The sequence below is a fragment of the Neopelma chrysocephalum genome, unplaced genomic scaffold (genome assembly GCF_003984885.1).
Source record: "Neopelma chrysocephalum unplaced genomic scaffold, ASM398488v2 Primary Assembly neopelma1_143, whole genome shotgun sequence".
In the NCBI taxonomy this organism is placed as follows: Eukaryota; Metazoa; Chordata; class Aves; order Passeriformes; family Pipridae; genus Neopelma; species Neopelma chrysocephalum.
The window spans coordinates 1,614,564-1,636,589 of NW_020897805.1; the positions used below are offsets into that span (position 1 = coordinate 1,614,564).

Sequence of the window (22,026 nt, forward strand, 5' to 3'; positions counted from 1 at the left end):
TTGGAGTCTGTGGCTGTACTTAAAGACATTTAAAACAATGATATAATACCTTTTTCAGGATTTGAAGTGTGGTTCTATTTCAAAAATTTGTATTCTCTGTGTCATGCTTGCTGATTATATCAAATCCTGTTTAGAACATTCATTCCTCTTTGTAGAAACAAAGCAGTTTGGACAGTAAACAGCTGGTATTTATTCTGACTTAGGTAGGGACCAATTTATGACACCACCACATAAAAGATGAACTGAAGACATTAGTAGGTCAAAAGAATTCAGCACACAGAAAAAAAAATCTTTCCTATTTAATTGAATTTTATTAATTTAAAAATGCACAGGTCTCATTTTTTTTGTGCCTTACTGATTCATTGTGCAAGGACTACACTGTTTCATAACGACATTTCCACCAATTCACACTGATTTTGGTATACTGTGCACTGGTCAATGCATTTTTTTTAATATGTGTGTGTGTGTATATATGTATTATTTTATGTTCTATCTCAATGCTACAATAAGATACAGCTACAATTTGGTATACCAGTAATTCAACTCCAAAGCACCAGCCAATGCAGAATAAGTGAATCCTCCAGGTGACAAACCTCTAGATCCTACTTAATTCAGTCTGTCATTCAATCACACAGTGCCAGCCACCATCTTTCAGAGACTGCTCAGTTACAAATAACTTTTAAGTGTTATGACCATGCATTTCAACGAAAAGAGGAGCTAAAGTTAAAAAAAAAAAAAAACACCACCAACTACATTTTGTCTTCAAAAGAACTAGAAATAAACTTCTGTTCTTCAAAATGAAAGCCCATACATGTATTTTCATAGAAACAGCACAACCCTGATCCTAAATTTCCTTTCACTTCAAAATATTTTTACATTTTCAGAATGTAACTTCACTTCAGAAACTCAAGAATATACAGTTCACAGGTTTTCCAAAGCATTCAGAAACAGGTCAGATCCTTGGTTCTGCCCTCTATTTCTCTATTTATGGACACTGAAAAGGTAAAGGTGAAGACCTTACATTTTTCTCAATTCTCTACCATAGACCACCATGAGAAAGACAGTAGGTAGTACCAAAATACAGAAAACTCACATCTCCCAGTTTAAGGCAAGTTCCCAGACTGTGAATCACATCCTCAGCCAGATCAGAGTGGTCTGAGTCCCAAACCAAACCGATGGTGATGATCTGTGGAGAGTTCATCAGCACACGACGAATACGGATCTTTTCCCCACAGTTACTCTGAGGATATAAATAAAACAAAACATTGAACATAATCCTTATCTAATTACAGTGTTAGGGCAAGGCACTAAGAAGTCTGAGTTTCAGATGTACAGCATCTGGAGAGATGGTGGTGAAACACAGCAGATATAATATGCTCCGTGTCCAGGTATGAGCTACTCATGTCACAGATGAGGTGTGCTATCAAGGCTGTCTGGCATTCACAAGCTTTCAAGTGAACACTGATGATTCTTCCTCATACTGCTGATAATGATTAAAACATATAGCACAAAAATGAGCTTATTTTAAAAAAAGATAAGGAAATATACATGAAAGATTCTAATAACATTCTTAGGAATTGGAGGGAAAGCTCACTTTCTTTTGACAAGAATCTCAGATTGAAAATTGCACCTACAGAGACTCATGCTTTATATGACAGTGTCAGAAAAGCTTTCAACGTGCTGCTTTGCTGTTAAAATTGAGTGGTTCTACAGGGTACCTCAAGCATTCCATTCTTAGACAGGATAATTAAGTCAGTACTGATATAAATATGAGAAGAGCAGCTGGGAGATCAAGAGGTACTTTACCAACCCATAGGAGCTCTGCATTTCTTATTTCCTTTTCTCTTCCTATTTTTTACTTTTTAAATAACTACCAGTGTTTATTGAGTGGCCAGTCTCCCCTCACTCCTAACCAGTGCCATTATCTTCTTTTTTTGGGGGGGAGAGTGAGGGGGAAGCGGGGAGGACGACACAATGGAGGGGGGGATATGATGAAAACTACAACAAAGTCCATTTGCAACGTTCACTTTTCCCCTGAGGCAGGTCACAAAGGTACCTCCGTAAGACTCCAGGAAAAAAAAACCACATTTTCATAGCAAAAATAGTCTCTCTTGTCTACAGAGACCAATTTCACAATTGGATATAATAATTTCTGACACTGCAACCAGAGAAGAGATCACAAAGTGTCTCTTCCCCACAGCAATCTAGAAAATTAACCAGAATTTCAGTCCCAATCATCAATGGGAGACAAAAATGAAAAATTAAAAAGCAGAAAGAAAATGAAAAGGACTGTGATGTTTAAATGTAGACAAGATGTTTTAATATTAAGATGACCTTATTAACACATATTTTGCAAGGGTCATTCAAAGCATGAGCAATCCTGTGAATTACCTCATAACAAATATATCTTACTCTCCAATTGTCTTCTTTGCTTCAGCTAGCTAACAAAAGTGCTTTCAGCATGACAGGAGGAACATGGCATCCTGAAAAAAGCTTCTCTTGCATGGCTTTGAGGCCACCCTTAGCTAAGACTCAATAGAAAAATTTCCTGAGTATAAAAAGAAAGCAGCAGCAAATATTGGTAAGCAATTTTATTCAACTGATTATTTCACAGTTTGCCCTGACCAAGAATGTATTTCTATTAAATTTCCCATGCTCTAGTGACAAAGTAGCTGGATTAATATTAATCTTTTAAATGACAATACAATATCCTAATTTCTTTTACTTGAATTAGTGAGCAACTATCTGCCAATATTAAAAAAAAAAAAAAAAAAAGAAAAAATGTTTCAATGGAGACTAAAAGTGAAGGCTTCAGAGTTATAAATTGGGAGGGAGGATGGTATAAAATGGAAATACTTAACACTGCCACCAGGGAACAGGCACACAAGCCATTCCTGTTAAAGTCTGTATTGCTTCACTGCTAACAATAGCATTACATGAAGTAGCAATTATGCAGCTGTTTCCTGCCCTACCTATTAATCAGTATGAAAGAAAAGTTTGATGATAACTCTTTTTGCATGCTTATCTAAAGTCCTGGATCTGAACATATTCAAATTAAAAGGTAGAACAAGATATTAAACTCTTGCTTTAGAAGTCTAGCTCTTATGATATATATAAAAAATAAGCATTTTATATTTATATGAAAAACTTTTATTTTTCTTAACTGATACACAGATTTGATTAATCCGAATTTGGCCAGACTTTTACTGCATAGCAGAATGAACGTTTTTAGGCATAGCAGCCTGTGACTGTTCACTGGACATGTGCAGCAATTGTTTTTACATAGTTAAACATCAGCCAGCACTCATGACAACTACAGCCTATCCCTTCTAGTCAGTAACTCCCACACCGTGGATACCAAACCTCACTCAGAAAAACAAACCAATACTCCCTCAGATTTTTTGTCAGGCTTCCTGCCTTTGGATTAGCTCTTGCAGATATACTGTATAGCCTGTAAGCCCTTCACTGTCAGGATATTCTCTGGCAGTGGGAAGTGGAAGTCCTTTTCTCTTCCCCTTTGATCAACATTTTGGCTGCATGCTGCAGGTACAGCAGTTTGGTCAACAGTTCAATTTATTCCAACTGAAAGGTAGTAAAGAAGGTGAGGGGAAGCTCATCCAAGTAAAACAACTCCAACATCTTGTACACATGATTACAGTGACTGGTACAAAAGTTCTGCTATCTGTGCCCTAGCACGGTACTGCTGAAAATATTTTGAAAGAAATAAGTACTTTTCTCATGCTATTATTTACAGATGAAGTGCACTGCCCTCAATAGAAATAATCACTAGAGAAAATGGATGAACTGTGGTGGAACACTGTTCTAAAAAGCCTAGCTAACCAAAACCACCGCCAACATACAGAAATCTCCTGTACAAGATATGGTCTCCAAATTCTTTGTCATTCCCATTTCTTTAGGTAAGATCCAAGAACTTTCACCATAGGATGAAAACAGCATTATTGCAGCTTCATGTATTGCTAGTCTTGGAGGCCTCACCAACTCTCAACTCTAGGTACTTCTAGCAGCAACACAGGCTTGAACAGGAATGAATTTCATGGCCATTACCTGGGAGCAATGTAAGCATTTCCTGATTATTTGCCTTCATCATGTTTTTTCGTGGTTTCTAACTCTGAGAAACATTCATTTTTAGTTTCCACACAAACACGACATCTATTCCTGTTTTCAATACTTGTGTCTAGTCAAAGAGGCATCCATCATCACTAATTTTTCCGTTCCTTCATTGAATAACTGTGAGATACTGAATTCAAACCCAAAGAAAAGTAAGGGTACCCACTGGACAGTTCCGCAGGTCTCCCATAGTGCTGGCGTTCTGCAGGAGCTCTCCAAACATATCTGGAGTTGGTTTCTCTCGCCTCTCCAGCATACAAATAGCTTGATTGCTTCAGTAAAGAGAAAATACAAAAACCAAAAGTTTAACAATAAAATAAAACAAACCCATATTAAGCCAGTATATGTTTCACTTACATTTCGTTAAAAGTTAAGAACCTTAAAATACACAACACTTTTTATATTTAACACTGTAGTACAGAAAAAACGCACCATTCAGTGTGAATTACAACATCTTCCCTTATAATACTGCATAAAGAAAACAAGTAAAACTCAAAACAGAAACAGATCATTGTTTGGCTTAAAATTTATATATTAAAAGCAAACTTCAGCATTTTGATAAATACTTGATTTCCAAATGAAATATTTGTTTCAAAATGCTTCCCTTCAATAACCACAATCTTAGTAAAATAACACAGTAAAGCACATCCTTAATCACAAAACTGCAAACAAAAAATAACAAAGCACCCAATTTATTTTACTGTCCAAGTTGAAAGATGGTATATATGTACACAATACTAGTGCTCAAAGCATGTTTAAGCTTAAAATGGTTTCAGCAGTAAATAAACATGCCACTATGTATGGGTGCTTTTAAAATAACGTGACAATTTTTATTGTGATATTTCATATGTTTTTATATAAAATCCTGAATACCACTTACATAATTATTTTCCCATTTTTCTAGTAAATAATATTCTGATATAGAGTGTCTTCTGGAGCTTAATGGAAAACTACAGCTTGACAGAACAGCAGGCAGCAGCCACAAGGGGGAATGCCTTACAGTATTCCTGGTACACTGGTGAAGTGGTAGCTTCTAACAGATCTGCATTAGAAGAGCAACTAGCAGTTTACATGACAATTTTTTCAGGCTCTGTAACTACAGGTCTCACATGCCAGACAAGAAACAAAGTTCTAATCCCAATAAAAATTTTAAGAAAAAACCCAAATAACAGACTCCTGCCTGGACCATATTTAAGCAACTTTTAACTGAGTAGCTACCTATTAAAAGAAGACTTCTCTCCTCTAGCATTAATTCAAACAATCTGCTATAGAGCCAGAGCTATTGCTCTGTGCACCACCTCCTTTAATGAAAGGTCACAGTGACCAGGGCACTTCCCCAATAACCAGAAGAAACAAGAGCTATATATCCATCCAAGAAAGAAGATCTGAAGAACTGCAGGCTGGTCAGTCTCGCTCCAGCACCTGAAGTAATGACAGATCAAATCAATCCCCTTGGAAATCAACTTCAAGCATAAGTAGGACAAGAAGGTGAGTAGAGCAGCCAGTATGGATTTACCAAGGGCAAACCATGTCTGACCTACTTGATTATCTTCTATCATATGATGGGTTATGTTGAGGAGGTGAGAGCAGTTAATATCATTTGGTCTCTAGCGAGGTTTCCAAGTCATCTACAGCATTCTTGAGGCCAAACTGGGAGATGTGGACTGCACAGGTAGAATACAATGCAGGGGAAAACCTAACTGGACCTTCAGGCTCAGAGGATCAAAACAAACAGCAGATAGTTAAGAGTTGTGTTCCTCAGGGGTTAATACTGAGGCTGAAGCTATTTAACATTTTCATTAACAACCTGGATGATGAACTGAAATACACCCACACCAAGTCTACACATGACACTAAATTGGATGGAGAAGTCAATATCCAGATAGGGAGTGCTGCCATCCAGAAGGATCTTGACAGGTTTGAGAAAAGAGGTGACAGGAACCTCATGAAATTCAGTCAAGAAGAACACAAAGTCTTGCACCTTGGACAGAGCACACTCAGTGGAGCAGTACTCCCTGGACACTCAGTGGCTGAGGAGCAACACTACAGAAAGCTGTAGACAAGCTGAACATAAACAAGACCCTTCACAGAGGCAACCAGAGAAAGGACAAGAGACAGAAGATGCAGAAAAGGAAATTCTCACTGGATATAAGCGAAAAAAAGCTCCACACTGAGTTCCTAAGAACTGGAACAAGCAGCCCAGAGAAGTAATGGAACTTTTGTCCTTTAAACACTTCCAAAATTCACAACCCCACAAAACCCCAACCAACCTGATTTAGCTTTGAAGTCAGCCCTGCTCTGAACAGGAGGATGGAGTAGATGTCTGAAGGTCCTTTTCAATGTAATTTTTTATTTTTCAATTTTTTTATCTGTTTTCTTAAATCACCTGCTCACATATTAAGGTCCTTCAAAATGTACATGAGCCCTTCCCACTACAGTTATCAAGATTCAGGATCATAAACAAGAAGACACACTGATCCATGCCTAAATTGCTGTCTTCTGCCCCATTGAATCCTCATGTTCTTTATCACAGTTATCAAAGCTTCTCGAACTTTGAACAAATCATGTTCTGCACATTTGATCTTGTGATCATAAAGGTCAAACTGCAATACTAGTATGGATAAAAAAGAAAAAAAGAAAGGAAAAGAAAAAAAAATAGAAGTTCCTTGTGAAAAACTCAACTCACCAGAGTGAGGTTGTGGAAATATAATGTACCATCTGGATGAAAGGTAATGGGTCAGAGGTGGCACCACAGCTGGTACAAACACACTAAAGAGAAAGAAAACATTGACAAGATTAAACAGGTATTTCCGTAGCAATACTTCTGTTTGTATATATCTTTTTACCAGGGCAATGCATGGTTTAGGAATGTAAATACGAAACTTGAGAACTGGTGATTGGTACTAAGCACATATCACCTCACCTGTTCAAATAAAGTCATAGCAAACTTCTGGTGGGAAACACAATGTGGTGCAGTGCAAATATCTTCCTTTGTCTCATCTGCAATGTGGAAGTGAATTCGCATTAACAGGTTTTCCTGGCCAAAGAAGAAAAGGCAAAAGAAGCATTAGATAATTTCAAATGCAGACAAAAGTTAAGATATAAATTACAAGAGCATGTCAGATGCAAGAATGTTTAAGTGTTATTTAGAAAAACAGAAGGCTCCTGCAAATTTGTGAAAGTTGCCTCAAAACCAAAGAAATTTATATTTCTTTGATATTAAAAAAATGGCCTCTACTTCTGATCTGAAATATTATGTCAGGTTTATTTTATTTACTAGCACTGCTGAAGATTCTGCTGATGATTCTTCTGTCCACTTCGCAAGCATCAATGGATTTGACCAAATGTAACAGGCAGAGCAGTTCTGCAGTTTTAAAATCACTGGATTCACACTAACTTCTCCTCATCAATACGAAGTAACTCAAATCACCTTCTACATTCCACAAGGGCTTTGAAATATGGCACATAATCTACATTCTATCAAAAAGGGGGAGAACTAATAAATGAAGAGGCAGACTAAATTCTGTATGAAACAAAAGCACTGAATGCATGCTAGACATTGTTTCATATAACTCTATCTGTTTTAAAGTTCTCAGGGGGTCTTGTCTCAAGACCTTCTCTCCTCCCACTGTTGCCAACATTAACCTGTGGGGGTACCATAAGTTTACTGACATCTCTTCCAGCAGCACACTTTTCACTATCACTATTGGCTGCCTGGATGGTTTATAGGCCTGCAATAAACAGGTCAAGATTAATTATTAGGCAAAACAGCTCTGACCTTGTACAATTTGGCTTGAACAGTTTTCCTGTAAAAACATGATTTCAGAATAACCGGCAAACAAAATGTCCTTTCACCCTTTTGAGGTGATCCTTAGAACTAGAATCCTGGATCATTCTTGCAGTGCAATTTTTTTTACAATTCATATCTAAGATACACTTGAGAGTGCAAGCAAAAGTAACTGTAAAAATGGTTAACACTGGTATTTCCATTCCCAAAACATTAGCTTAGGGATCTCTTAGGCACTTTTCCAGGCCACACATGCAAACCCTTTTGCAATCTGGGGAAAGGAGGAATGGAGGAGAAAAAAAAAAGGGGGGGGGGGGGCAGAAGGAAAGATTGTGTAGCATGGGGCCACATCTGTGCCTGTCAAACCATCTTTCAGTTATACTCACAAAACATTCAGCAGCATCATCCATGATGCCCAGCTGGAAGCGTTGCTCATCCTGAAATGTCTTTGCAAGAGCAGTACGCAGGGCATCAGAAGGCAGCACCTTCTCACTGCTACACTGAAATTGGTTGAAGATACCCTAGTAAAAACCCAAAAAGGTAGTTAAGTTACTGTATTTTCAAAATATGAATCAAGTTATCTGAAAACAAACAGCAAACATTTAACTTGCTTTGATCCAGGAACACACAGATATTTGTATTGTACATGGACTACCGGACAAAATCCTAAAAGTTCCTCCTTTGAAATCATTCACACTTTTGTGTATTTTTTCCTTTCCTTTCACATATCCAAGAAAGGGTGGGGAGCTTAGGAGTAAATTTCCCTCACTGTCAATCCCACTTGGATCTTCCTCCAAATCTGATTGCTGAAGCAAATACAACGAACACCAAAACTTCTTCACTTTTATTCCTGTTTCTCCTTTTTCAATTAACTTTCTCACTTCAGCTCAGTAACTTTCTTCTTACACATGCCACCTTCTTTTCTCTCTTAAGCAATTCTTTCCAAACACCTTAGCCCTTGAACAGCAACAACTTGCTAGTTGCACGCTTTAAGGAATTTACCTTCCATAAATCCAAGTGGATAACAATTAGATGATTTTTGTGTCAGCGTGCTGGAGGGAAAAGGCACAAAGCAAATAGGAATAACAGTTCCTGTATACAGCCAGCTCTTCACTTGCTGCCATAAACCTGCATTTTCATAACTTACACATCACCTGGGTAACCATTTGCAAGGATGAGCAGTTTTATAAAGACACATTATTGTCTAAAGTGCAGGTTATATGCGTGAAAGTTCAGTATATATTCCCAACTGATTAAAACCTCACATTTATTTTGTGTGTGTGAAATATCCAAAACATCTTCTGAAGTTATTTAACTTTCACTGTGTCCTTCCTACAAAAACAGGAACAGAATTCTGTATGCAAGATCCTCAGTTTCAGTAAAAAACTTCTACCCTTATTTTCATATAGGGCCACTCGGTCTCTACACCACTCTTCCACTTTCTACCTAATTTCATATGAGAAGCAACCTTCTTCAACAGTGTCAATCTCAAAATTCTGCTTGCCCTTTCCTATAAAACTTTCCTCACAATTTCTCAGAAGATTGGGGAAAACCTCAATTCTTACTGCAAGAGGGAAAAAAGGATAACAGATAACCTTCAATTGTGCACCAGTTGGCTTTCCTGCCTTCAAAACTTAGTAAAACAAGGAGAAAACCAAACTGGTTTGTCTGTTTAGTTTTCTTTCAAATCTATACTAATCAGTAGTGAGTCACGGTTCATGTATCACTTCCTCCTTTAATCACAGAAAGCTTTTCTCCAGCATACTTAGAATCTATATTATTTGGAAATAATCTGAATATTTTTCTCCTTTAACTATTCTTACTTTCCTTATAAGGAAATGAGAAAGTAAACTGGGAAAAGGTTTGCCCAATGGTACAATTACGTCTGCTGTAAGCTGGAAGAGAGCAGAACACAGCTGTCGCTGCACAGTCAGCACACAACCTCTGCGCCCCTGCCATTTCTGCCTGTAGGAATGGAGCAATTTATAGTGTTGACATATTATCTAAGAGAGATATAAAATGCCCATCTCTCTTTACTGCTACTTTTATTTTGGTAGTCCTCATGGTGCTCATTCATGGGTGAGGGCCCACTGTGCTGAAGTTCAGAGCCCTTCTAAAATTGCCTTTATTAGAATATCAAATAATCATTAGAAAAGTGGTAATGAAAAGAAATATATGAGGCAATAAGTCTCATACTTCATGAATCACAGACAATATCTCTCCTCAGTTACCTTTTTTATATCTGTATATAAAAACTGAAAGAATTACAAAGTCTCTGCACTTAAACTCAATCGCCATTTCTGTCACTCTGATAACTGAGCAAGTTTCATGTTTCATTAGTGAATTTTCTCATTTCAGTGAACTTCGAAAAAAAAAAAAGACAGTGAGACATAACTCCATCCTGCTTCAGCACTTTCCATTAAATAATTTACGAGGACTTGAAAACATTCACGGCTGTGCTTTATTCTGGTTATGTGTTTATTCTGGTTATCATCAATCTCACTTCATAGATCTGGAAACCAAGACACTTGCCTAGCAACTGGTCCACAACCTCACTGCCAGGAACTGATGGATGGGACCTGGTCTGCTTCAGTGAAAGCCCTGAAATGGCTCTGCACTCCTGAGGAGTGAGAATCAATGCAGGCTCTAGACCAGGTAAAAGGAGAAGCAAGCAAGCAACCCAAAACTCTCTTTCAGATTTCATCTTTAAAGAAACAGTATATTTACCATGGAACAAAAAACAATTCAATAATGTCAAAGAATTCTGTGAAAAATGCAAAAGTCAAGAAGTAAGAGATTCCAATAGTATATGGAAGAATGCTTCCTCAAATTTGTAATGACATAGCATACAATGATATAATTTAATTTAGATTGCAAGAAAAAAAAAGTCTTAAAACCAGTGAGTAATTGTGCATTTGAATCTAACAAAGATCAAATCTTATCATGTCATTGCACAGTGCAGTTTACAGCATGATGGAGCACAGTGCTCATAGGAAGTCCCAAAAGCATCTCTAATGGAGTCAAAAACACTTTGAACACACAGGGCAGTTTGGTTTTCCTCGAGTTTTGGTCTGGGATTTTGGGGATTTTTTAGGGGGACGATTGGGTTCTTTCTCCTTTATTTTTCAAGACAGGTTCTTTGCTTCCCTTCAGAACAGGTCTTTCTTGTCTCTCAGCCTTAGATGGACAGGTGTGGCATTTCCTGCAGTTTCATCATTTAACATTATCTAAGTCAGATCTCTCTCCTTAATTTAAGGTCTTGCCTTGAGTGATATTGTTAATCACTAAAACATCTGTTCCATATACAGGTATGAAAAAAGCCAGCTGGGTGCAGACCAGGAAAGCACTGCTGATTCTGCCCCAGGAGCTCTCATGACACCTTTCCTCCAAGTGCTTTTGGAACATGAGAACTCTATACACAAAACATTCAAACTTTGTTCTCTTTAAAAACTTCTTCAACTGAAATTGAATATGGTGAAAATCCCATCAGCGTATTCACTTCACTGATGATCCCCTTCAATGGCTACATTCCAACACAACTGAGCGTATCCCTAACAGTGGCAATAATATGAATGGACACTGTTATAAGTTTCATTTAACCAGTTGTCAATAACGAAAATCAAGGATGGCGAACAAAAAAAGAATTAGTTTAACAAATTACTAATGTTGTATTAATAGCAGTACTTTGCTTTCTACACTGAGGACATGTTCTTGGCATGCTGGTAAATCTACAAGCTAAGACAGAGAACGGTATGAGCAAGGGATTTTTCAGATAGAAAGAATACCTTCTTGTTACATGGCATTCCTAAGGTATATATAAAAAAGAAGCCCATTTCCCTTCACATCCCCTTCCCTACACATCTTCAAAGGTCTGGAAAGGGTAGCAGAGACAACGAAATTAGGATGCGCAAGCATTCCTTAAGACCAATACACTCCCAAAGTCCATCTCGTTGCATACAGTCCTTCCCCAAATACTAAGTCAAGATCAACTCCAATTACGCAGTTAATCTTTTGCTAGCTTGCTCTCAGATGCATCCAAATCTGGAAATTCCTTCATCATGCCATGCAATCTATTGTAGGGCCTCACTTGGCTTTTTACCATTCAGAAGGCTTTTTCCTAGTTTTTTAACTGGAAGTTTCATGTCCTTTCTACTACTACACAGCTGGGCCTCTGACATACATCAGAACAAAGCCTTGCAGAGTCAGTGGGCTTCCAAAATAGTCCTCCACTTTGGAAAGTGTGAGGATCAATATCAAACTGATCAAAGATCAAATAAAGGAAAACAACCTAAGGTTTGAGACAAGGAATATTTATCACACAACTCTTCAAATGAAAACCTTGAAAGTATTTCAGAATGCCAAAATTCACACGCATGATCACAAACCACGTTGTTCTCCACGCAGTTTAGATACTAAAGATAACAAATATTTTTGAAATAATTCATGGGATTGACATGAGTTCTTTGGAATTCTTTTAAATTTTAAAGATTTGAAAGTTGCAATATCTGTGAATCCTCCCATAGCTTATATGATCTGCTCCCAATTATCTTTTAACAGCGTTTGGAATCAATCTCCTCCCTAGGAAAGAAGTATTCCGTTTCTTTGGGGTAAATTGACATCTGCAGTGTACAACTAACCATACCAATTAAAGAAACCAAACTTGATATACATGCACATGTGACTTTTTAATCAAGCATGCAGAAGTAGGCTGACATAAGAATAAACTGATAGCTGAAGACAACAAGCAACAGCTACTGAATCAGATCAGTGTTCGTGCACTGTGAATTTGAGCTGTGTCCTTGGCAGCTTTCTGAGAACTAATTATTCCCTTCCAGCATTATGCAGAAGTTTCTTCTGGATGGGGATATCACTGCAGCTCTATAGGGGCGTGGTATTTATTTCAAAAAACAAAACATGTTCTCCCCCAAATGCCTTAGTATTCCCTACATTAATAGTTTCCACCTTTTAGCAAAAGCTACAAATATTAACACAGCCAATCCTCATCCTTCTCTCACTGCTCAGCACGTCAATATTATTCTTGCTGTCACTCAATTAATTGTTTCTTGTTTTTGGTTGGGGGGGGTTGGTTGTTTTTTTTTTAAACTTTCTCTCCATTTCAACAGCATGCCCTTCTTGATTCAATTCAGTGGACCCTTTTTCTTGCTAATAGTACCTAATCTCTCCTTCAGAACATAACACTCTCCTGACAAAGCCTCTTACTCAGCACCACAACCTGTTTTAATAAAAATTCTGGCTGCTAAAAATCACTTTTCTCCCATTCAAACACATCAGCCTCCACCCACAGTATTTCCACTAGCTCACATTTCTTCCCCACATTTCCTCAAGTTATATTCGCCTTCAAGGTTGCAATAAATTCTAGCTCTGTTTGGGTTTGTGTCTTTGGATCTCCTCCCAAACCTCCAAGTCTGTAACAATCAACTTAGATTTCCATTTATTCCTTTCTTTTAGAGCCTCTTCCATTTCTACTTACACTGTATCCTGAACATTAACATCAGGCCCCAATACACACTGTCAAGTCAGGCACCCGTGGCTATTACCAAAATCAAGTAAAATAATACTTTCCACGAGTGTTGTTTAGGAGGGTGGCAGCAAAAGAAACCAAATCATAGAATGTGCACATCTACTAGGTAACAATTTATTAACTACTTGATCAAGATCAAAACAGGCAATTGTTATTTGGAAGCTTCAATTACCAGTTTATTAACTCAGGAAACTGTACTTGTTGCTAGTTTATTTGGCAGGTAGTTAACTGCAAGTGCCAACTGAAAGAAAAAAGTTCAAACAATAAAAGTAATTATTTTATGTATTTTGACTACTGTTTTACCCTGAAATACTATCGTGATTTCAAAAATGCACAAAACAAGGGGATGAAATCTTTGCAACCAACCTATTACTGTCTCAACCACATGATGAACTTTTCATAACAAATCACTCCATTTCAAGCAAGTGGCTAATCAGAACCAACTATAGTCATTCCATTTCTTCAAAGCACTCTAAAACTTTAGTGTTCTCAGTTTTCATCTTAGACAACCACATCATTTTTACACAGAAAATTCACATTCTTCCTGCTTTTGTTGCACATGACAAAATTACAGAAAAGACCAGCCCTACTGGAATTTATCAATCAACAGAGCATTCTTCTTTGTGACCTACAAAAAACACTCTGTCCTATATCCTGGCACTATGGAGCTCCCAGTACAATCCCTGGAAGGAGAACAAACTCTCTGTGGCATGCTCAGTACAGTGGACGGATTTCCCCCTTCCTGCCCTCTTCCAGCTGTGATAAACAAAACACCAAAGCAAAGTCACGCTGAAGAAAAAGGAAAATAAACCAAAACATAATAGGCTTCAACATCAATAATAAATCAAAAAGCTGTTCTGGTGTTAGAGCAGGCAAACCATAGAGGTAAGGACAGCTTGTGTACTGAAAAAAAATATTTAAATAATGTCACATCTTAAGGAATAATGTTTGGGATTCCAGCACAGAGTCTGCAGCTCTCTCGTCTTTTTATAGCTGTTGATGTGAGGTTCCTTCAAAGTACCCAACTTATGTACATCTGGAATGATTTCAAGGTTTATTTTGTAGCCACAAACATAGCCAGGTAGCCCAGCAATTTTTAAAATCACTTCAAGAATTTGTGCAATGGAAGTCTTCAATGTGGTACAAAAAGAAAATGTGATTTGATATCAAGTATGACATCACTGTCCTGTGATCCCACATTTAAAATTACAAGTAGTATTTAGAGAGCTAGCTGAGCATTTACAGTAAATACTGTGCATGACATCAGAATCCCTAGAAACAGCTGCAGCAAGCCAAGAAAGCGTGGAAAAAATACAACTTCTTCGGTGTTATTCAAAGGCTAAATTTAGCTTAATGAAGACTATCTTCCTCTAGAGTCAATAGGAAGAAGATGTTGGCTTTAGAGAAACATGTCAAAGTCAGAGAAGAGCATGAATCCTGTCTGCACAACACAGGAGGCATCAGGTATCTTGGGAAGGGACCCTGAAGTGGAGCGAGGGGACTCCACACAGATTACTCCCCTCAAGTATTGTCCCTTTCCAAGGCCAGGCTGGAATCTGAATGTACCAGCACGACCTGAAGAGGAGTAAACATATCCTGCCTCCACCTTGCGTGTCTGGACACATATTTTGGGCAGATCCACCTGACAGCATGCAAGGCTAATTACCTCTCCCCAGACCCTAATGGGAGATTTTCGCATGGTATAGAGCTCCAAATTCTTGTGTTCCCACTGGATCCAGCCACATCTTCTCCCTCATCTTAGCAAAGCCTAAGGCAAGATTCAAGAGAAAGAAGATGTCAAAGACCTGGAGGCTAAGCTGGCATTACCCTGGCAGGACAACAATTAAAGGCTTCCAGAGCAGGAGAGCTGAGGCAGAGGAAAAGCTGAGCACAGAAGGGAGGGCATGATCCTGCTGTACTGGGACACAAAACATGCTCTTGGTTACGCTTGCAGTATTAGGTGCACATTAAGCACATTATCCCATATGTCTTACACAAGTTTACACACACCATGTACCAGACAGACAGACTTGAACAGGAGGAAAAAAAATAGAGCAGTTTGAAAACACTGATCCAGAGGGCAGCAGAGAACAAATAAATACCTTACACAGCCTCTTCCCCACTTCTGATGCCTGCTTAAGGATTTATGAAGATGAATGTGACCATCTCCACAGTTTGGGGCTGTCCCTTGTGCATACCCCCTACCTTTTCAGCTTCATGCAAGCAAGACAACCTATGTTTCTGGTTTTCAGAGGATGTTTTTGGAGGTGAGGGAGGTTTGCATCCCCAATTTCACTTAGAGTTAAGTGACCACCTTTATTACTCACCTTTATAACAACATTTGACTTGATAACAACACAAAAATGGGTGTGGGACTTTTCAAATATTTATGTACACACATCATCATTTCACACAAGATAAAGGTGGAAGCGTGTCACAATACCACCCAGAGAAAAAGGTTCTGGAATGGGCTTGGGTAGAACACTGCAATCTCCCATGAAGAACAGAGTGTAAACAGAGAAAATGCTAACTTTTTGATCCAGTTGCAATTTGTTTACTTTTTCAAGTATTGGTTACTGCCCACATTCATAAATACTTGTCTAGATAATTCTTTAATTGTTTACACATTCTTTAGAGGTTTTGTGAGCTATAGGAATTCTGCATACAAGAAGATGCAAGTTTCCTAAAATGTGCAAAAGTAGTAGAGAATTTGGTGCAACATTATAGCTTGATTGGAAACTAAGGGTTGTAACACCTCCTGGCTAAGCATAGCATTGCTAAGAAATTCAGGTAGAAAAAAACCAAAAACCAAAACCACAAAAAAATTCCTTGCAGATATCTGTGAGTGAGAAGAGAGCGCAACAACTTTTTCAAAGGCTGCCTAATTTAAAAAATAAGCATATGGCTGCAGGCATGCAATTTGTGAAATCTGCCACTCTACCTGTCACTTCCAAGTTTATAATAGCTTACCACACACTTCAAGACATCAAAAGCAAGGATTTTACCAACAAAACTAAACACTCTTTGACCCAATGTCTGCTTTTAATACATATTAAAATACAGAGATCCTGTCATCTTCCAGTCTTACTGTAGTGCTTGCCTTCTCATAGTGGTACTGCTAATCCACATGCATCTTTGTCCACAGTTCATCTTTCAAGACCAGTTCCACAAAGACCCATCCTCCCCATTTCCTGTAATATCCTTTCACATCCCTCTCCCTCTTTTCCAGTACTCTTGCACAGAAAGACTTTTAACTATTATCTTTATATTAAAACCAGGAGTCTGATGCAGAGTTGAGAACCTACTTTCAACTATGGTAGAACCTGTCTGATCTCCTGGTATTTCCTTGACACATCTTGCTGTTAGGTTAAACCCCAGAACAGCAAAAGCTTACATTGATGGTGATTTCCTAAATCCTTTTCTTTCTGACCTCAGCTAACAAAGAACGCCAACAATCCCTTGGCAATACTCAAGGGCATGATCCAAGAAATACCTTCAAATTATTTATTCCACTGAACTTAATGAACTCAAACCAGATCATGACTAAGTCTTGCCACTTCCCTATAAGGAAGGGGATATATTTAATACTCCATCTTTTTCTTGTCTGGATGTGCCATCTTGCTCCTAACCCACTGTTATATCCTCTTCTGATGATACTGCTGTAAATATCATCCTGTCCTGTCATTTCAACAGATACATCTTGAGACAAATTTCCCTTCAGAAGGAAATAACTCCACTTACTTCATGCCTTAATAGTCTCCTCTTTGCTGTGCAAAGGAAAGCCCTTAACAACAGCCCAAAAACTAACCAGATAACTCATTTCAAGCCTATCAAGCCTATCTCTACCAGAGCACCTGTAAAGTCACTTAACAGTAGCAAGACAGCTATTATACCATAACTATTGCCTGTGTCAACGTCAGATGATCTTAATTCAAACCTTGCACTATTTTGCCATATTTGTAAGATATGCTGTCTGTGCTTTTCATTACTGTACACATAATACTTGACACAATAAATTCTACCACAATTAATTTATATACTTAGTTGGATTTTACAACCCATTTGTGATCAAAGTCTCAGTCTTGATTTCAGAAAGAAAAATCACTGCTCAGGAAGATTAAAGATGGTATTTTCATCATGTTTGCATCATGCCCATTTCTCCCACAAGAAGCTGTGGGTTTGAAGAAGCAAAACTTAGAAAGGAGGCCACAAAAAAACCCATAAGTGCTACAAATTAATTGGTAGAGACAAATGGAGACACAGGATTGCACAACTGACTCAAGTAAATAGCAGTACTCAGAAGCAGAGCTAGCATTCAGATCTTACTGTCCAGGCAGCCTCTATGACAGTCAGCTATTGCATCTGCATCTACAAACAGAATTGATGTTTTTTAAAACAGAGACTACAAAGAGTGGAGCCATTTAATGCAGACATCAATACTTACAGTAGAAAATACCCTTTTAGTCTTACATAATCAACAGTTTTGAACAGAAAGGCTTAAAGATAGATTGCCTTCTCCATCCTGACATTTAAAGTAGCTCTAAAGGGACAGGTAAATGCTGATGAGCACATTAACTGTATCCAGTACTATATTTGTACAAATGGCAAATCAGAAAAAATTAAGCAAAATTATTTTACTGCCTGAACTAATCTTTCAAACAAGGAGTCTCACAATAACCCACATGCCATTGATAAGAGCCCTTGTATCTGAACAAATTTTAAAGGCAGTACTATAAGTATCTTGGACCAGTAGCTATCAGATTTATATTTGCTCTCCCAAATATTCAGGTGCAAGTTTGATTACATATATTAATCAAGTATCATAAATATTTCTGTTCAACTTTTTTAAAAATGGTTTTCAATTTATTTCTAACTTTTACCTTAAGAGCACAGAAGATGCAAGAATCACCCATACATTTGTGCGTTGTGATTTGCCGGAAACTGCGGCGAAAAATGTCCAGGTGCCAGAGAACCTGAAACACAAAAAGCAGCACAGGCAATTGTATGAATATATAAAATAAAACACTGCATAAACCTCTGATTAAAACTGTACATGCTAAATAATCCCAGAAGTACATTAATGTTATCAGTGAACATCACCTTTAAAAAGGAATGCCTTTTATGTAACTGCAAGGTGACATCTTCAGCTTTCTTCTTTAGCTGTAACCTTCACATATGTTAATTTACAGTAGAATCTCCTTCTGAATTTCTTGCCACGTGCTTTTAGATTACAAAACTCTCTTCTTTGTCTATGTGGCAGTGCTGGCTTAAATAGCACCTTCCCTGACTGCTCCCCCGTGCTGGCACCAGGGCCAGCTGGGCAGAGCAGCCAAAAGGACACCCCATCCACTGCTGGGGCCAAAACTCTTGCGTTCTTCCACCTCTTATGCAGCTTTCTTTTCTGAGCAGAAAGACCAAATGCTGGAAAAATATGGCACCAACAGCAAATATATTACTGAGTTCTTGCAAGTAAAAATGGCAAAATGTTAAAAGCCGTTATGCCCAATATTACCATTAGAAAGTGCACCTACAGGCCATGATTACTGGCAGATTTCTAACCCTAACCTGTTTGGGCAGTTGTACCTTTCTCTCAGGACAGGTATGGTTGTCATATCAGGTGTGTGACCACGTAGGGTCACAGCACAGAAAAGCAAGCAGGCTTTTATATGTTCTGGTAGCAACAGCAAGTGGTGACATTTGCTCTAACAGCACCAAGTTTTATTCTTAAGTTTTACCACTAAATCTGTCCACTCTTGGGAAACTATTAAAATCTGTATCTGTAAAACAGTGAAAATACCCATCTCTGAGGTGTTTCACAGTCTGCTCTTTATGTATAAATGTGGTGAGCCCTGGCTATTTCAGCTTCAACTGCCGATAACTGGACTTTCTTGTAACCCTCAGAGCCACCAGCCTTTCAGAAAGCAGAAGCTTGCACTGAAAGAAGCCCTGACCTAAATCACGTCCTGCCGGTTCCGGACAGAGCAGCAAGGTCTGGGCTGACGTGTGCTGGTGAAATGCTTTGTTAGCACAGAGGAACCCAGTGTCTTATTTCTGATGAATTTGTCCGGAGCAACTGGCTAGACAAAGTTTAGCACCCTGAAAAAATTTGTGCTGGTTTCAACAAGTGTTTCCAACTGGAAAAATTTGTTACCTAAGCCATAACAGTATGTAATATTCAATAACCACATTTTTAAATACAGTCTGTAAAGTTTCCTAAAACTTCAGAATTGCCATGCCTATGTTTATACTCGAACTCTCCCTATACTTAAGGGCCTGGGAGGCAACATAAGCCTTGGAAACATTTGATTACACACAACATTCCTGAAGAACTACTACAGTCTTTACAAAAGGACAAAAAACCTACATTTAGGAATGAGTCCAATTTTTTTATGTAATTGCCTTTAGAGTTTATCCTGAATGTTTATAGAAATTCTTAAAAATAGGGAGCGACAAACATTCAAGAGCATCTCAGACTGGGTGTTAAAAAACTAAGATGAGCCCCAGAAGTATATATTTTATGGAATTATTACCATCTTTCTTTTTTTAAATTTAGCTTTGCTTTTAAGTACTTTTGGTATCCTATCTCTCTTGAGCTTTAGAAGAAAAGGGTTTCTGCAGGATACTAAAGGCCATGTCATACACTTCCATCTTCATGCATGGCATGCAGCTGGTGTCAGGATCTACTTAGTTCTGACCTAGGTTCAGAGTAACTTGCTATTAGGAGGCAGTCAGTGATTACACTTTAGAGCTTAGTAAAGGTAACTGATACAGAACATCACTGGAAACTCCACTTTTCTTTTTATAGCTTCTCTTTGCATGTAGTCCTGTATTTCCTAACACACTAAGCCTATTGAGAATCATAGGTATATATATGTGTATGAGGGTTATCTGGAGGCTTGAAGTTAGTCAAGAACCTGATTGTGCCCACAGGAAAAAAAGAAAATGGAAAAACAAACCCACAGTGACACAGCCTGTGCTGCACAGACAAGCCATAAGAAGGGATGGAAACTGATGTGGAGAAGGGGTTTTAAACTCTGCTGCCAGAACAACTGAATCTCAACCATCAGACATTCAAAACATCTCAATGGTGACAATACCTCTATAGCAGCCAAACCACTCCACCGCATTTGGTGCTGGAAAAAGCTTTTCTTCTAAATCAAAAGGTAAACACTCAATCATTTAAACTAAGATACAAATCGGCAGTTAGAAAGAAAACTGAACTATATAAAAAAGATCTTGTATAAGCATTATCAAACCTTGAACCTGACTGGTTCAACAAAAAAGTTAAATTTACTTTTAAGGAGTATACATACTACAAGCTATGAAATATTCTATTATTTTAAAATAAATTTTCTACATATATTTTTATCTTTGGTTGACATACTACAAGTTTACACAAGACATTCAAGTACAGTAAATGATGACTATGTATATGCTGTTGATTTCACCAGGAAAACCTGAAAATTAAAAAAGCTGTTCTATAACTCAATTAATCTGCAGTTCCAAATGCAGCTTTATTCTATCCAGGCCCACAAACAATCATGTACTCAAGTTTGGCTATATTTGTTCCACAGTCGAGCCTAGGAAAATACTGCAACAGACAGAGGGCAAAGACAGAAACATTCTTTATTCTATGCTCTTACCTGTAGCGCACTATTCAGGAAGCAACTGTTCTGTCCTGGTTCATTGCTGAGACCTTTACTGGGTGCTATTGAGGTGGTATTTCGTGGAGTAAACATGCCCTGCACATTCCCCCGACCCACAGAAAAGTAATTTCTTTTCCAAGACATCTTCCAGTTTCAGCTGTAGAAAATGCAGGTTTAGGTTGGTAGAATATTTGACTTGATCAGATGCCTCCTTTCAAAAAATTTGAAACTGAAACAACATCCAATCTTCTTTAAACTATAGTTTAAACAGTATTTATCCTTTTGCCAGGACACAATTTGCTTCTTTTAAATCCAGCCTGGGATGCTATTCTTCATTTGCTGCTTATGTATGCAAAAACCTCTCTTACGAGCAGCCACATACAACGTTTGCAAAGGGAAGGAATCCATCGTCATGCAAGTTCATCTGTTATGCTGCTTCTCCATTTTCCAAACAGGCAGTAACAAATGGCAAATCAAGGAGGTCCCAGAAGCAAAAGAAGAAAAAAACATCTACCTCCCACACCCCAAAAAACCCAGCTTCTGTAATCCTTCTATAATCCTCCTGCAGAAGATGGGAAAAATCCAATTAGTAAGGGTGCAAAGAAACCAAAATCAAAACACAACCTTGGCAGCTCCCTTTCAGTCACATCTGTCTTGGGTGATGAGAGAGACATTATCCTCACAGGGGAAAAAGAAGCAATTCCAGAACTTGAGAGCGAAGAGCTGTAAAGAAGCAGAAAGTCTCCAACCCAGTTCTTCTAATTCTGCGTGCGATCTTTAGAAATTTCTTCTCTTGATCCTCCTTTTGCAATCGGAATGCCCAGCCGTGCCAGAAAGCTTGAGAGAGAAAAATAATCAAAGGCTTGCGTCATTTAATTACTCTCTTGGTTTTGCGGTGTTCTGCCAAGACCAGTGTTGCCTCA

The 22,026-nt window shown here is 38.1% G+C and overlaps 1 protein-coding gene across 14 annotated transcripts in view; it reads right to left on the reverse strand.

The window, feature by feature from the left end:
- Positions 1 to 22,026, reverse strand: part of USP54 (ubiquitin specific peptidase 54) — a 94,762-nt gene that overhangs the window by 29,067 nt on the left and 43,669 nt on the right. For 12 of the 14 annotated variants that reach the window (XR_003536888.1, XR_003536887.1, XM_027699968.1 and 9 more), the window contains exons 2-8: positions 21,101 to 21,940; positions 18,338 to 18,430; positions 8,302 to 8,436; positions 7,052 to 7,165; positions 6,815 to 6,897; positions 4,295 to 4,400; positions 1,094 to 1,240 (exon numbers count right to left, since the gene is read on the reverse strand). Coding sequence is in view for 12 of the 14 variants with exons in the window: in XM_027699968.1 (XP_027555769.1) it covers positions 1,094 to 1,240; positions 4,295 to 4,400; positions 6,815 to 6,897; positions 7,052 to 7,165; positions 8,302 to 8,436; positions 18,338 to 18,430; positions 21,101 to 21,247 (825 nt within the window). In the remaining 2 variants the exon portion in view is untranslated. Of the gene's footprint in view, positions 1 to 1,093; positions 1,241 to 4,294; positions 4,401 to 6,814; positions 6,898 to 7,051; positions 7,166 to 8,301; positions 8,437 to 15,123; positions 15,226 to 18,337; positions 18,431 to 19,987; positions 20,181 to 21,100; positions 21,941 to 22,026 lie in introns of those variants that run through there. The other 2 variants (XM_027699967.1, XM_027699969.1) reach the window with 2 other exon arrangements.